This window comes from Neomonachus schauinslandi, chromosome X, assembly GCF_002201575.2.
Source record: "Neomonachus schauinslandi chromosome X, ASM220157v2, whole genome shotgun sequence".
Lineage (NCBI taxonomy): Eukaryota > Metazoa > Chordata > Mammalia > Carnivora > Phocidae > Neomonachus > Neomonachus schauinslandi.
Window position 1 is genome coordinate 31,132,416 of NC_058419.1, and position 16,053 is coordinate 31,148,468.

General features: G+C 38.3%; 1 protein-coding gene across 3 annotated transcripts in view; it reads right to left on the reverse strand.

Annotated features, from left to right (window-relative positions):
* The window catches only part of WDR44 (WD repeat domain 44), a 77,612-nt gene that overhangs the window by 35,358 nt on the left and 26,201 nt on the right, over positions 1-16,053 (reverse strand). For 2 of the 3 annotated variants that reach the window (XM_021685425.2, XM_044911655.1), the window contains exons 2-4: positions 12,390-12,423; positions 5,841-5,915; positions 137-773 (exon numbers count right to left, since the gene is read on the reverse strand). In XM_021685425.2, the coding sequence (XP_021541100.1) occupies positions 137-773; positions 5,841-5,915; positions 12,390-12,423 (746 nt within the window). The remainder of the gene's footprint in view (positions 1-136; positions 774-5,840; positions 5,916-12,389; positions 12,424-16,053) is intronic. The other variant, XM_044911656.1, reaches the window with a different exon arrangement.

Here is a 16,053-nt window from a genome sequence, read left to right on the forward strand (position 1 = left end):
ATTACTAAAATAACTTTTATAACTTGGTCATGGTCATCGATGTGGTTGTATACAGCATAAACTGAAACAAAACCAGAAAGTCAGTTTCAACTCCAAAATCTCTCCACAAAAAGTTATTTCTCAATTAAATACTTGCCGTCTAGATCAGGCGTTTTAAGGGCCTCAAACTCCAATTCACTTTTCTTTTTTCTTGGTGGTGGAGCAGGTCGAGATGGAGGCGGGGGCCTAGGAGGTGGGAAATTAGTTGGAGGGGGAGGGCGTGCTGGAACAGGCTTCTTTGTACTAGCCACAATGTCAGGTTCTGGAGTAAGCTGTCTTGGGGGTTTGGCGGGAGCCACTTCTTCCATGGCAGCAAAATCTTTAGTAGATGAAGAGTTTGAGGACACAGGTTCTAGAACATCACTTCCTTTGACTTCCATGGCTTCTTTGTTCAATACTTCTGTTTCAGTTTCAGGCACATTATGCTGCTCAGTTGAACTTATTTCAGTTAACTTAGTGATTTCATCTACTGACTTCTCATAGGTGTCATCAGAAGGAAAACATCTTTTTGATTCTAATTCAGTTTCTTCAATTGCATTCTGACTCTCTGCCTTTTTGGAATCTTCCTGTAGTACCTGATCTATGGCTAACAGTCCAGGTATATTGCTAAGATCTGTTCCAGCTACAAGAGAACTGCCAGTAGCCTGGTCAGAGTGTCCCTTTCCTTTGGAATCCGACGAGTCATCTTCCAGCTGTAGTACTTTCTGACTCTCCTCAATAATGCTTTCAATAATCTGATGAAAGGTTAAAAAGCAGTTTTTAAAAAATGAAGCTATTTACACGAACATAACAGCTAATCATTTACATAGTACTTACTATGTGCCAGGGAATGGTCTTAACACTTTACATTTTTAATCTTTACAATAACCATATGAGACAGCACTCTTAATATCATCATTACACAAATGAAGGAACAAAGGTACAGAGGGATCAAGTGATTTGTCCAAGGACAAAGAGCTAGTAAGTGGTAAGTTGGCAAAAATCCTGGGAGTTTGGTTCCAGAATCTGAACTCTTAACCATTATAATAGGGAATCTGTTAGTATGTATAATTATAAAAGTTCAACCAACCCTGTAAAATAAAGTTCAGACCTAAATTCACATTCAGACTCTTCATGTCATTGTTCATTTACATACTTATGTCAAGTTAGTTACAGTAACAACCTACTGCTTTGTAACCATGAGAATCAAAACCAACTAGCACAAGAATTCGAATTGTTTAGTTCTGAACTCAAGCCTAAAACAGAAAAAGCCAGCAGATGCAGGGAGATTAACATTCTTAAACAAACTACACCTAATACTCCACTATTCAGAGAAATGCTAGGACCGCGAAAGGAGTTCAAACACTCAGCTCACCTTGCCTTTTCCCTGTTTTCTTTCTTTTCTGTAGCTGAAAAATACAGATGGGGTTTCTATATCTTCTACTAACATTTAGAAGAAAAGATATTTTCTACCTAGTACTGTCATTATTACCACATAAAATCTCCCAGTCCACTTATCTTTCCACCATGCCCAACCATGGATGACTTCTGCTTTCTCAATTCCTTGGCTCCAGAAAGTTAACAGAACGTGTACACAGCCATCCTGATCAGGCTTACCACAAATTCATGCTGACTTGAACTGGACATGACTGCTGCTCAGGGATACTCCTCCCTGATTTCCCAGCATAGTCCACATAATGATTTTTCTCAACCTTCAAATTTTTAGCCTAGTCTCTTTTTTTTTAAGATTTAATTTATTTGAGGCGCCTGGGTGGCTCAGTCGTTAAGCGTCTGCCTTCGGCTCAGGTCGTGATCTCTGGGTCCTGGGATCGAGCCCCGCATTGGGCTCCCTGCTCCATGGGAAGCCTGCTTCTCCCTCTCCCACTCCCCCTGCTTGTGTTCCCTCTCTCGCTGTGTGTCTCTCTGTCAAATAAATAAATAAAATCTTAAAAAAAAAAAAGATTTAATTTATTTATCTGAGAGAGAGAGCATAAGCGGGAGGGAGGGGGGTGGGGGGAGTGGCAGAGGGAGAGGGAGAAGCAGGCTCCCCACTGAGCAGGGAGCCCAACATGGGGCTGGATCCCAGGACCACCTGAGTGGAAAACAGATGCTTAACCAACTGAGCCACCCAGGCACCCCTTATCTTAGTTTTAATCACACTTTTAGCACAGGAATATTAACTAGAATCCACCTACTTTGTCAACTCAGTGGTTACTGGGCACTGAGAACCTTAGTGATAACAGAAGCCAGTGGGTTTTAAGAATGAGTAAGAGGTGACAACATAGAGACAGCCAGCACAATCAATGTTTTCAAAAAGCTTGGCCATAAATGGAAGAGGCCGCAAGAAAGTGATCCAGCATTTTTACAAGCTGAGGGGAAGGAGCCAATAGAAAGTAAGATAACAAAGTTCTGGAGAGGAAAAGAATTAGGCCAGTACACGTATTTTCTATTTAATCATCACACAGGCCTTGAGGCAGCTATATTATCTCCCTTCTACAGAATCAAGAATCTGAGGTAAAGGCATTAAGAATTTTGTCCAAGAAAAAAAAAATTTTTTTTTGTCCAAGGTCCCACAGCTAGTAAACTACAAAGTCAAAACTGAAATCCAGGTTTTTCTCAGAAATCCAGCATTTTGTATATTACACCATGCTACTTTGGACAGGGAAAAAAAATAATACTAAGTTCTCAGACTTGAAAAAGAGGCAAAAGATGAAAACAAATTTGCAGGTAAGGGAAGTGAGAGCAGATGAAAAGGAGTAAATACAGGCTTCTTAGTCTCTAATGTCTACGTGCAGTCAGAAACAAGGTTATCTGCTGAAAGCAAGCAGGATACATGTGGGCACAGTGAGCATGAAGTGACTGTAAAGGTCTGAAATAATCACTATGCATAATGGAAAGGCTAATGCCAGAAGAGGGATTAAAATGAGGTTAAAAATCACAAGTCTTCCCCAATCCCTTATCCTTTCACTGAACTCCTATCAGTCTTACCATTCACTACAGTATGAACTATAATATAAACACAAAGTAGTATATGGGCTAGCTCTATATAAATACTTTCTCCATAGCAGATAATTAGCTTTTGAAACACAAGGCCCATATTCTCTCCCTCTTGATATGCCCTCATAGCACCTACGTATAGTACCTAACCCTGTATTTTTTTTTTTCTGGGTTTCAGGAGGTAGCAAACAGGGAAAGACCAAGAAAACAGTGCGAATCAAGACCAACATAGAGATGAACATGCTAAAGCAACTGTTAGCTTCACATCGCCTCCCTGCTTCAAAAAACTCACTGATTTTCCAGTGACTGTAAAATAGAAGCCAGATGTTTTAGTATGACATAAGAGGCATTTCCATAGTTTGGCCCTAACTTTGGACTCTAGTCTGATTTGCAACCATTCTGCACATCTCTCTTCTCCATGCCTTTGGTTATGCCTTTCAACTCTCATCTTTGCCTGTCCAAATCTTACCCATTCATCAAGAACCAGCTCAGATGTTACTTCCTCCATGAGGTCTTCCCCCTTCCTATCCTCAAGCAGTAAGTCAAGTCTCCCTTTCTGTTCTTATAATAGTTTGTAAGTATATGAACACTTTACACTCAGTTTTGTGTTTAACTAATTTCCTCTACTAAAACATAAGCTCCTGGGGACAGGGACTGTGTCCTGCCTGGAGCAGTGTATATCCCCACAGGCTTTATCTCATTCATATGTGATACTTAAATCAACTGAAAAGACTAGAATTTAAAAAGTGAGACCTAGTCTTAAGCTTCAATCAATTGCTCCATAATGCTTACTATTTTTTCAGTTTCTAAAGTCTCCTTAAAAATCATTTTTAGCCACTATTACTTACCCTAAGAAAAATTTCTTAAAAAGGAAAAGAAAAACTCTAGTGGAAAAAATAGAAACATTTCAAGTTTTCAACAATAAAAATGGCTAGATGCATTGTAATATACTTGCCTGATAGAAACTGACACATCAAATGAAAACTGAGTATTGAAATTGTATAGAAATATGATGAAAACTAATAATGGTAAGAGGAAAAAGTAAAATATAGAATTCTATCTACACTATTATTAGGCAAAGAAAACCAAAACAAAACAAAAATGCATGCATATGGGTGAGACCCAGAAAGGAATGCTGAAAAATTAAGATAGCTGTTTGTTACAGTGTAGAACTGTGGGCAACTTCTGATTTAAAAAGAAAAAAAAATGGTATTACTTTTGTTATCTTATTTATGCTGATACACAATACCGTTTCTCCCCCAAAAATTCCTTCTGAGGGAAAAAAGTTGATCAATATTAAAATATAGAGTCCAGGGGTGCCTTGGTGGCTCAGTCGGTTAAGCGTTTGCCTTCAGCTCAGGTCATGATCCCAGAGTCCTGGGATCAAGTCCTGCATGGGGCTCCTTGCTCAGCAGGAAACCTGCTTCTCGCTCTGCCTGCTCCTCCTTCCCGCTGGTGCTCACTCATTCACTCTTTCTTTCAAATAAATAAATAAAATCTTTTAAAAACATATATATAGAGAGAGTCCATTGGGGCGCCTGGGTTCAGCATTGGACTTTTTTTTTTTAAGATTTTATTTATTTGTCAAAGAGGGAGAGAGAGAGAGCACAGAAGGGGGAGTGGCAGGCAGAGGGAGAAGCAGGCTCCCTGCCGAGCAAGGAGCCCGATGTGGGACCCGATCTGGGATCATGACCTGAGCCGAAGGCAGACGCTTAACCAGCTGAGCCACCCAGGCGTCCCTTGGCATCGGACTCTTGATTTTGGCCCAGATCATGATCTTAGGGTTGTGGAATGGGGCTCCACATTTGGCGTGGAGTCTGCTTGATTCTCTCTCTTCTCTCTGCTCCTCCCCCCTCTTTCTCCCTCCCTCTCTAATAAAATAAAATAAAATAAAATAAAATAACACTTAAAATATGGAGTCCATTAAATTTATAAATTCTGTAAGGGTAGAACAATGGCTCTTTATCGAGGGCGATTTTGCCCAGCACTCCTCCCCAGACATTTGGTGATGTCTGTAAGACATTCTTAGTTGTCATGATAGGGTGCGGGTAGGGAGGAATCTATTGACATCTAGTGGGTAGAAGCCTGGGACGCTGCTAAATATCCTACAATGCACAGAAAAGTCTCTCCTTCCCTCTGCAACAAAAAAAATTATTTAGCCCAAAGTGTCACTATTGAGAAACTCTGGGATAGAGAAAGTGTCATGTTGCTGGTCTCCAGAAACCCACTGGCTAGAACAGGGCCAAGGGCACAGAAAATACTCACAAGTAGTGTAACTGAATGAACACACAGCATCCTTTCTCCTTGGGTTTTATCCTGATACTGTCAACTACCCATTGTCAAAATTTTTATCTTGTGCTCAGTCTCTTCTAGTAAACCAAACTCTGAAGCTTTAAAGCATCAATTTTTTAAAAGGTATCAAAGGCACTATCAGAGTAATGACTTCTTGTAACCTCTAACTCCTAAAGACATCAGAATTTGCTGCACTGAGCTTTTCAATACCTTTAACTCTTGGTAGTAACTTCAAGAATAGCTACAGCTTATTCTAATAAAAATACAAGCATAAAAAATAAAAATACATTACAAAACATTTTTTTCAAAATACTGTTTCAAGGAACAATTATGGATTAGTTTGCTTATGAAATGACCTCTAAAAAGCTTGATGTGTCTTCAATCTCAAACTCAAGATTCAAGGAACATTTATTGAACATCCACCAAGTACAAAGCACTATACTAAAAGAATATAGAAAATTTTTCACTTTAAATACATGATTAACATATATATGACATCTGTTAAACTAATGCTGACATTATATCTTACCAACCTTTTTAGACACATCTTGTTTCAATTCTTGTACAGGAGACTCATTTCCAACTTTGTGTGCAGTATTCTCAGTTTCCTATATTAAAAAGAAAAGAAAAAGAGATCAAATGATGACCAATCTTTTCTTTAAAATTGTTTAAGATGGGTACAAATTAGAAAACACAGCATTAATAAAGCAAAGGCCCATAAAGGGCTTAGATGTTTGTCTAAGGAAAGATGCCCAGATATTTTATGCAAAGTGGGACAATGTGATTTGTATAAGGTTACCAGTCAGCAATTTTCTATATTTCTACAGCAATAGGTTATTTTCTAAATGTGCTCATCTTTTTAACATTAAAAACTGTACAGGAAGATAAAAACTACCAAGTACTCTGTAGCTTAAAAAGATGAAGGATTTAAAGCAAAGGGTTGAATCAGAATTGCTATTTTTCCCAGAGTATTGCTCCATAAATATGCATAAATATAAAAGTACATAATGCAGAAAACCACATTCAGAGAATAGTTGTCTTAAAAATGCTACATGCTTTAGATGAAAGGAATCAAGACACCAGAAGTTAAAGTCCCCCAAACAGTAACAGAAGAAATTAAACCCACCAAAAATACATATATATCTACGTATACATTCATATACACATACGTACATATATATATATATTTGGGAGGTTAGAGAAGGTAGAAACGGATACGGCTTTTCTGCTGGAAAAAAAATTCTGGTAAAATAAGACAATTATACATTTGCAAATGTAAACATAGTATTCACCTCCATCCTAAATTGTCATTATGTTTACAGAAGTATAACAATTTGAATGCTAGTAATGATACTGAGAAAAAAAACTTTTCATAATTTTTGGTACACGTCACAGAGTTAAAGAAGGTCACAATAACCACTTTTGACAGATAAGCAACCTAAGGCACATAACGATGTATGTAAGTATCAAGGTAGCACTTATACAAATATTAGGATATGATCATGATAGGTGCTGTGATAAAATTACTCCAGATCAATATAATACTGAAGACTTAATGTGCTAGAGAAATTTCTGTAGAACTTCCGATCTCTTCAAGCTGAAAAGTTGTTTCATGGAATTTTAAGTGTCAGGTAAAATCCAAACTCTACCACAACCCATGAGGGCCTACATCTTTGACATCTTCTATATTTCTCACCTCCCTTGTCCATCACAACCCCACAACCACACTTTGGCTAACTGGATGGTTCTTTACCATCCTTAGGGTGATAGCTCAAGTGTTACCACATTAGAAAAACCTTCCCTGACCACCTTAAAATAGCCTTACCTGCTTAACTGTCTATCACATTATCTGTTTCTTCATTGTACTTATCTCCATCTGAAACGACCCTGTTTACTTGCTTATATTTTTGTCTCTTCCCTGCCCCACTAGAATGTAAGCTCCATGAGAGCAAGGGCTTTGTTCTATCTACCACTATGTACCCAGTACACCTACAAGAGTGCCAGGCAAAAGTAATCATTTCTAAATGAATGTTGAATAATGCATGGCTCTGGTTTTTCTTCAGTAAATACACAAATCTTAAGTTTATATATCTTTAATCAAATCCTGGTTTTAAACTAAAAGAAAAAGGACTCTAATCAAAACCAGTAGTAAGATAATCTTGACAAGATGAAGGACAGAGAATAGTTGAAAGGCTGATGGTCATTAAGGACAGTTAATGCATATTAGAGAAACACCTTCAACTATCTTACGAATTAACTATATTTATTCAATTATCCTCCAATAACTGTTCATTAGTAGGAAAATCAGAAGCACTATACAATATTAATTCCATGGGTATGTTCCCGAAATTAACCTAAGCAAAAATACACACTAATAATTCCTGTACCTCAATTTAATTTGTTTGAATTAAGTACTTACAACCATCACAGATTAACATTCTCACACTGATCAAAACTGGAAGCAGTGGTTAGGCTTCTATTTTATTTAGCTTTAACAAAACTCTCTTGGACTTTGAACCTTTGAAAGGTATCAACCTCTACAAGGTAAACTGTGGTTAAGTCACAAGCTTAATGGGGCGATATGGCACCTACCAGAGGATCTAATCTCTAGAGAAGTTAATCAGAAGGTTTCTTTCTTTTTTTTTAAAGATTTATTTATTTATTTGAGAGAGCGAGAATGAGAGAGAGTACATGAGAGGGGGGAGGGTCAGAGGGAGAAGCAGGCTCCCCGCTGAGCAGGGAGCCCGATGCGGGACTCGATCCCGGGTCTCCAGGATCATGACCTGAGCCGAAGGCAGTTGCTTTAACCAACTGAGCCACCCAGGCGCCCCAATCAGAAGGTTTCTTACTTAGTAAAACCTGATTTAGTGCATATATAGTCATCTATGATTCTCTCTCAGTGATGTCTAAGGTCCAGGTCCTTCCCCTAGCACCTTGATCAGGCCGTGGAGGTAAAGCAATGGAAGCCAAGAATGTGCCTGCAGACAACCAACACCAACTCAGACTTCAGACACTCCTCATTTATTACCTCCTTTTGGAGATGGGCTGCCGCATTACTAAAGCACAGGGCCTACCAAATCCCAGCTTCCCACCATCAGGCCATTTCTTTAACCCATGCCTATCACAACCTCAGAAATACACTTAAGAGGTATGGTAGCGGGGGGCGCCTGGGTGGCTCAGTCAGTTCAGCGTCTGCCTTCAGCTCAGGTCATAATCTCAGTGTCCTGGGATCGAGCTGCATTGGGCTCCCTGCTCAATGGGGAGTCTGCTTCTCCCTCACCCTCTGCCCCTCTCTTCCTCCCCCTCTCCCCACTGCTCATGCACTCTCTCTCTCAAATAAACAAATAAAACCTTTTTAAAAAAGAGAGATATGGTAGGATCATTCAATTTCTAGCAATTCACTCCACTGTTTCCCTCCATCTCTGTTGGATATTAGAGAGCTGCTTGTACCCTCCTCATAGTATTCAGTTCTACAATTTGAGCTTTTTAATTTTAATAAGCACATCCAACAAAAAAAATCATTTTCACAAATAATTTGTACAAAAGTAATCTACACTTGGGGTGCCTGGGTGGCTCAGTTGGTTAAGTATCTGCCTTCGGCTCAGGTCATGATCCCAGGGTCCACGGATCGAGTCCCGCATCCGGCTCCCTGCTCAGCAGAGAGCGTGCTTCTCCCTCTCCCTCGGCTGCTCCCCCTGCTTGTACTCTCTCTGTCAAATAAATAAATGAAATCTTCAAAAAAAAAAAAAGTAATCTACACTCTAGGAAATTTTCATTATTATCTACTAAAGCTACTAAAGCTAAAAATTCAGTTATTAAAAAATTCAGGTCACTTCTAGTTTTTACTAGTGAGGAAGGGAAAGCTATTAACAGTGACTAAAGTGAAATTTTATGTATTTACTTATTTACTTTTTCAAGTTTACTTATTGTTTTTATTTTTTGGTAATCTCTACCCCCAACATGGGGCTCAAACTCATGACTCTTAGATCAAATAAGAGTCGCATGCTCTTCCGACTGAAGCAGCCAGGTGCCCCAAAAGTGAAATTTTAAAAAACATTTTAGAGATGTGACCCCTACTCTCTTTTGCTGAGAAGAGGAAAAGTAAAAACCACCAAGAAACAACTTTTAAATAGTGGTCATGTCCGTTCATTGATTCCTATCAACACAATCCCTTTGTCCAAGTCTCAAGTCTTGACATTCTAACTGCCTCTTAACAGCTCTCTCTGCACTTAGTCTTTCTTCCAAACTATCTCCCACCCTTCCACCACTTAGCTTAATTCCCCAGCAAAAAAACTCTGAAGAGCACAACTGTTAAGACATATAAAAATTGACTTTTAAAATGTCTTGCTTCATGGGATGCCTGGGTGGCTCAGTTGGTTAAGCATCTGCCTTCAACTCAGGTCATGATCCCGGGGTCCTGGGATCGAGTCCAACATCGGGCTCCTTGCTCAGCGGGGAGCCTGCTTCTCTCCTCTGCCTGCCGCTCCCCCTGCTTGTGCATGCTCTCTCTTGCTCTTTCGCTCTGACAAATAAATAAATAAAATCTTTAAAAATAAATAAATAAAATGTTTTGCTTCAAAATTTTAAAGCCCAGAGTTCTTTTTTTTAAAGCTTTTATTTATTTATTTATAGGAAAGTGGGGGGCGGGGGAGAGAGAGGGACAAGATGACTCCATGCAGAGCCTGTGGGGCTCAATCCCACGACCCTAAGATCATGACCTGAACAGAAACCGAGTGTCGGAAGCTTAACCGACTGAGCCACCCAGGTGTCCCAAAGCCCAGAGTTCTTAAGCTGACATTCGAGGTTCATCGAAATCTGGCCCCACTTTACTTTTCCATCATTTCACTGCTAAAACATTTACATAGGTCACACAAGTCTTTCAATGCTCCCAGCAAATTCTATACCTTTGCATATTAATGAGCTCATACTATTGCCTAACATACATGCTTTCCGGATTTTTTTCTATCTGCCTATGCAGATCTCTCCCAATTTTCAAAGCCCAACACAAGTTCTACCTCTTCCCTGAAACTTTTCTCTGCTATTCCAGGTACCTACGCTCTCCTGTTGTTCTATCTCCCCCTTCCTCCTCCAAACTCCTTGGAGCACTTAAAGTCTATTCTGTTCTACAAACACCAATATCTCATACACATCCCTCTTCTGTGAGACTGTAAAATCATAAAAACTCAGGACAATACCAAACTTTTCTTCGGATTGCTTAATATCAATAGATACGCTGTTATACATGATATGCACTCAATGGTCTGAGTACATAGTCTGAATACCATAGACTACTATTTAATAATAAAAAGGAATAAACCATTGATACATGCAACAATTTGGATCTCAATCCTTTGGGCCAGTCTCAAAAGGTCACACACTATATGACTGCATTTATAGGATATTCTCAAATGACAACATTACAGAAATGGAAAACAGCTTAGTGGCTGCCTGGGGTTAGGGATGATGTGAGGGAGGGGGTGGGTGTGACTTTATAAAAGGGTAGCACAAGGGAGACCTTTGCGGTGATGAAAAAGATCTGCATCTTGTGGTGGTAGTTACACAAATACATATAATAAACTGAAGCAAAACCATAAACTCATATTGTACCAATGTCAAATTTCTGGTTTTGATATTGTACTATAATTAAGATATAACCACTGAGTGAAATGGATGACGGAGACACGGGAGTTCTCTGTACTACGTTTGCAGCTTCTTGTAATCTGTAATTATTTCAAAATAAAAAGTAAAAAAGAACAATATCCAATTTTGTGTTTATTTACTAAATATGTATATTTTCTATCTAATTTTATTCAAGTTAAGCACAATCTATAATTACTGAGATAAAATAAATTTCACAAATCTATTTTCTTATAACCTATAAATATCTTAGAGCTAAGTGGCTTTTAAAACCTACAGGCATAAACAGCAATTGTCTCTGGATATGGGGACTGGGAGGTGGAGGATGAGGAACGAGAGGGAAGCTACATTTTCAACCATCTACTTTTTGTACTGAGCAAATTTTAACCATGTCCATGCATTATTTTTAAAAATTGTTTTTATCAAATAGAGTAAATACGAGAACTTTTATAAAATACAAGGAATGAAGAATTATGATATAACCTTTCTTAAGCACTCAGTTTAAGAAAAAGAACATTACCATTAGCTTTCAATCTCTTGCATAGCCTTCTCCATTTTCATTACATTCTTTCTCCCTCAGAGATGACGGATACCTTGAATATTGTGTTTATCATTCCCTTGCTATTCTTTATAGTTTTACTGTGTTTCTATCTCTAAACAACATATTCTTTCATTTTTCATGTTTTTGAACTTAATATAAGTGGAATCTTACTGTATGTATCTTACTGTGACTTTTCTCCTACTCAACACTTTGGTGCTGAAATTCATCTATGTCATTGCATATAACCAATTCATTCATACCTACTGCTGTAGACTATGCCATAAGAACATACCACAATTTAACAAAGAGATCAGTATCCAATGTGTATAAATAGAAGGTAGGAACACTGGTACTAAAAAAAAAAAATACAGCACGTTTGAGATTATACATACATTATATACAGATATACTCAAACATACACACCGTGTATACTCTATTTGATGCAAATAGTTCTGTTTGGTGAAATTCTTGGGACTTAAAATAGCTCTCATGGCATAATGTCTCAATACCAAACTCCTTTACTTGGAGCTAAGGCTGGGATTGATTTTTATATAGAGTGGATGACACCAAAGCATGTGCCCATGCAAGTGTTTTGGTTAGTCCACATTTTTGTCATGCAAGTATTATTTTCTCAATTAACATACACATGTATTTTATAGTATTCTTCTATTCCAAAAATTACAAATTAGTGGAAATCTAAAAAAATTTACAGTCCCTTCCTTATAGCACAATATTTGTTATTTCTAGAGTACCCAATCACACCTAGTAAGATACAGGGACAATATTATTTAGCAAAAAATAAGTAACAGCAAAAGCAAGAAAATGAAGATTTATATAAAATAGTAAAATGGATGAGAAGTGTACACAACTTGTAGAAATGTAACTCTCAGAAAACACAACTTACCTTTAATGTTGAAATCCCAACCTTTCCTGGAGACCTGTACAGAAATAAAAGGAAGGTGTTGAATAGTGGAAGCAAGAAGGGAAATATTTCTATACATTCATTAAAGAGAAGCCCACATTTAAAAAAACATTTATATAGTTTGTGACTGAAAAGTCTTCTGTGCATATAGAAAGTGTAGAAAACATAAAAAAGTAGAGAAGAAAATACAAGTGACCCATAATCCTACAATCTAGAGATCTGAGTATGTACCTTTTGTCTTCCCAAATACTTATGATGTATACTATAATAAGCATCCTTGTAAATAAAATTTTGTGCTCTTCCATGATAAATTTTTTTTTTTAAGATTTTTTTTTTAATTTATTTGACAGACAGAGACACAGTGAGAGAGGGAACACAAGCAGGGGGAGAAGCAGGAGAGGGAGAAGTAGGCTTCCCGCCGAGCAGAGAGCCCGATGTGGGGGCTCGATCCCAGAACCCTGGGATCATGACTCGAGCAAAAGGCAGACGCTTAACAACTGAGCCATCCAGGTGCCCCCATGATAAATTTCTTTAAAATAAATTTTAGGGGGGTGCCTGGGGGCTCAATCGGTTAAGCTTCCAACTCTTGACTTCAGCTCAGGTCGTGATCTCAGGTTCGAGATCGAGCCCCCAGTAGGGCTTCACATTGGGCGTGGAGTCTGCTTAAGATTCTCTCTCTCCCTCTCCCTTCACCCCTCCCCTTCCAGGTCATGTGCACTCTCTCTCTCTCTAAAAATAAGTAAATCTTAAAACAAAAACCAAAACAAACAAAAAAACCCCAGTAGCTATATAAAATAGTGCCCACCATTTAATTGTATCACCTGGACAATATTACTTCATGTTAACAAAGGACAATTTCCAGAAATGAAAAATATATTCCCAATTATTTGACTTCCCTGGCAAACCTATACTGCTATGTAACAAAATCCTCTTTATCCAGAGGTAATTAGGGCCAACGCTATTCCGATTTTTAAAAAAAGGAAAAAAGAGGGGTGCTTGGTTGGCTCAGTAGGTTAAGCCTCAGACTCTTGATTTTATCTCAGGGTGGTGAAATCAAGTCTCGCATTGGGTTCCACCCTCAGGGGAAGTCTGCCTCTCTCCTTCTCCCTCTGTCCCTCCCCCTGCTCATTCAAGCACCCTCTCTCGCAAATAAATAAATCTTAAAAAAAAAAAAAAAAAGATTCCACACAAAGGATGTCTAGAACAATATAAGTGCAATCAAAACAAAAATAAAAACAAACACCTTGAAGAGACTTGAATTTCTATGTGGCACATATTCTGAATGCCAATTAGGGGGAAAAAAAAATTACCTGCCTCAGAGGTGTTAGCAGCAAGATGAAATAAAATTAAAAAAAACTTAAGCCCCATATGAGGTAAAGAAGGGAAGAAAAAGAAAATCTACCTTTCCCATGACCCTCACTTTGAGAAATCTGACCAGGTTTTTTTAGCTGTCAAAGAAAAAAAAAAACAGAATGGGGAGCCACATTTATCCATTATGTAACAGATTTCATAAAGAACACTTTCTGGCTGTTGATTCACAGGATCTAAATTACAGGCCAATTGTTGACACACATGGAAATATTCCAGATTGATTCTAACAGGACTTTACATATAGCCATGTACAAACTATAAAGAGTAATTTACTACTTCCTTTTGAGAGCCATGGGGACATAGTGAAAAGAGCAAGAGCTTTCAAGCATATGGGCCCTGCTTAAATAGTCTTTATACCATTTACTCTACATGTGACCTTGACCAAATCATTTAATTTCTCCAAGCCTCAATCTCCTCTGTAAAAGGGTAAAAGCACTCTACTTCGGGGTGCCTGGGTGGCTCAGTTGGTTAAGCAACTGCCTTCGGCTCAGGTCATGATCCTGGAGTCCCGGGATCGAGTCCCGCATCGGGCTCCCTGCTCAGCGAGGAGCCTGCTTCTCCCTCTGACCCTCCCCCCTCTCATGTACTCTCTCTCATTCTCACTCTCTCAAATAAATAAATAAATCTTTAAAAAAAAAAAAAAAAGCACTCTACTTCACAGAACTTCTGTAAGGATTAAGTGAGAGCCATGGGGCACGCAGAGTAAGTGGGAGTTTCTTCAGCAGCATTAAATTGCTTCATCGAAACTCAAAAATGATGAGCTTCAGCAAGTTTCTCCAAGATACTTTGGCAGTTTGTCAGCGGTGGGGAGCCTGAGACCAATTTCTGAACACAGAAAAGATACCCTACAGGTTATCAAACTCCAGCCCACTTACCAAAAGGGAATGTGAAAAAAGTCAGATTATATTGAACTGGTGATTAAAATGGGATCTGGCTTACGTTTTGTGATGCCATTAAACAAAAAACTAATAACAAAAGACACTCATGTTTGAAATATATTTTAAATGTTACGAAGTTGTTATGGTCTTGGTAGGCAGTAAAACGTTTCAGACTACTATACCTTCTTCTAGGCTAATCAAGCCTAAAATTGTCTTTACCAGGGTAGCCTGTAACATCAGAATTCTTTTGTGATTCATTTTTTGAACCATTTATAGAACATTGGCATCTAATAAAAAGTGAAAGCCCATTTGTAATTTGTGAAGTTGGCTAAAATGATTTGTATCATGTGCCAAGATGAGAAAAGAACAATTCGTTTCACCCTAAGAAACAGTAAATCATTATTTAGTATTCCCACAGGAAGTGTTCCTAATGGGGCATTGTAATAATAATAAAACAATGGCCATCATTTATTAAGCATGTGACCAAAACCTTGCTAAGACTTGACTTGTTTTAGCTTCTTTTGTCCTCACAACTTTCCTATGAGGTAGTTTTATTACCTTCCCTATTTTACACAACAAAACAATTGAGGCTTGGGTCAGATTAGATCATTTAAATTGCACTGTTAATAAATAGTAGGGCCAGAATTAGACCCCAGGCAGTCTGATGCTAAGAGTCCACTCTCTAAAATACTTTGCAATATTGCCTCCTTTCTGGGTAAGGTCTTAAAAGATGATGATTATGAAAATATCCTACCTAATCGGCGCTATGAATGAACACCAAAGTAAAGGCAATTAGTGCTGCTTCTTGGGTTGGACTAGATGGATTAAGTCAAAAGCTCTGAATCCTGATCTGCCTTTTACCACTACAATTAACACCTAATTGATTTGGCACTGCTAGGAAATAAAACAATGAAATGTTTTATATATAAAATTTCAAGAGAGATGAAGCTTCTCTTTTAGTGTCAAACTTCTGAAAGTATTTTAATTATTTTTTAATTTCCATTTCAAAAGCTTCTTGTAAGTAAATACATTATAGGCTAAGCCTTGCCATTTCAGTAATCTTTCCCTTGAAAATACCTTCTTAAACAAAAGATATAAAATTTTCCCTTTCTTTTTTTTTTTTTTTTAAAGATTTTATTTATTTTTTGACAGAGAGAGAGACAGCGAGAGAGGGAACACAAGCAGGGGGAGTGGGAGAGGGAGAAGCAGGCTTCCCGCCGAGCAAGGAGCCCGATGTGGGGCTCGATCCCAGGACCCTGGGATCATGACCCGAGCCGAAGGCAGACGCTTAACGACTGAGCCACCCAGGTGCCCCAAAATTTTCCCTTTCTTACTGACTCAGAGTAATTATGCTCAAATATCACACTACATTTTAATATAGTAATGCCCTGGAGGGA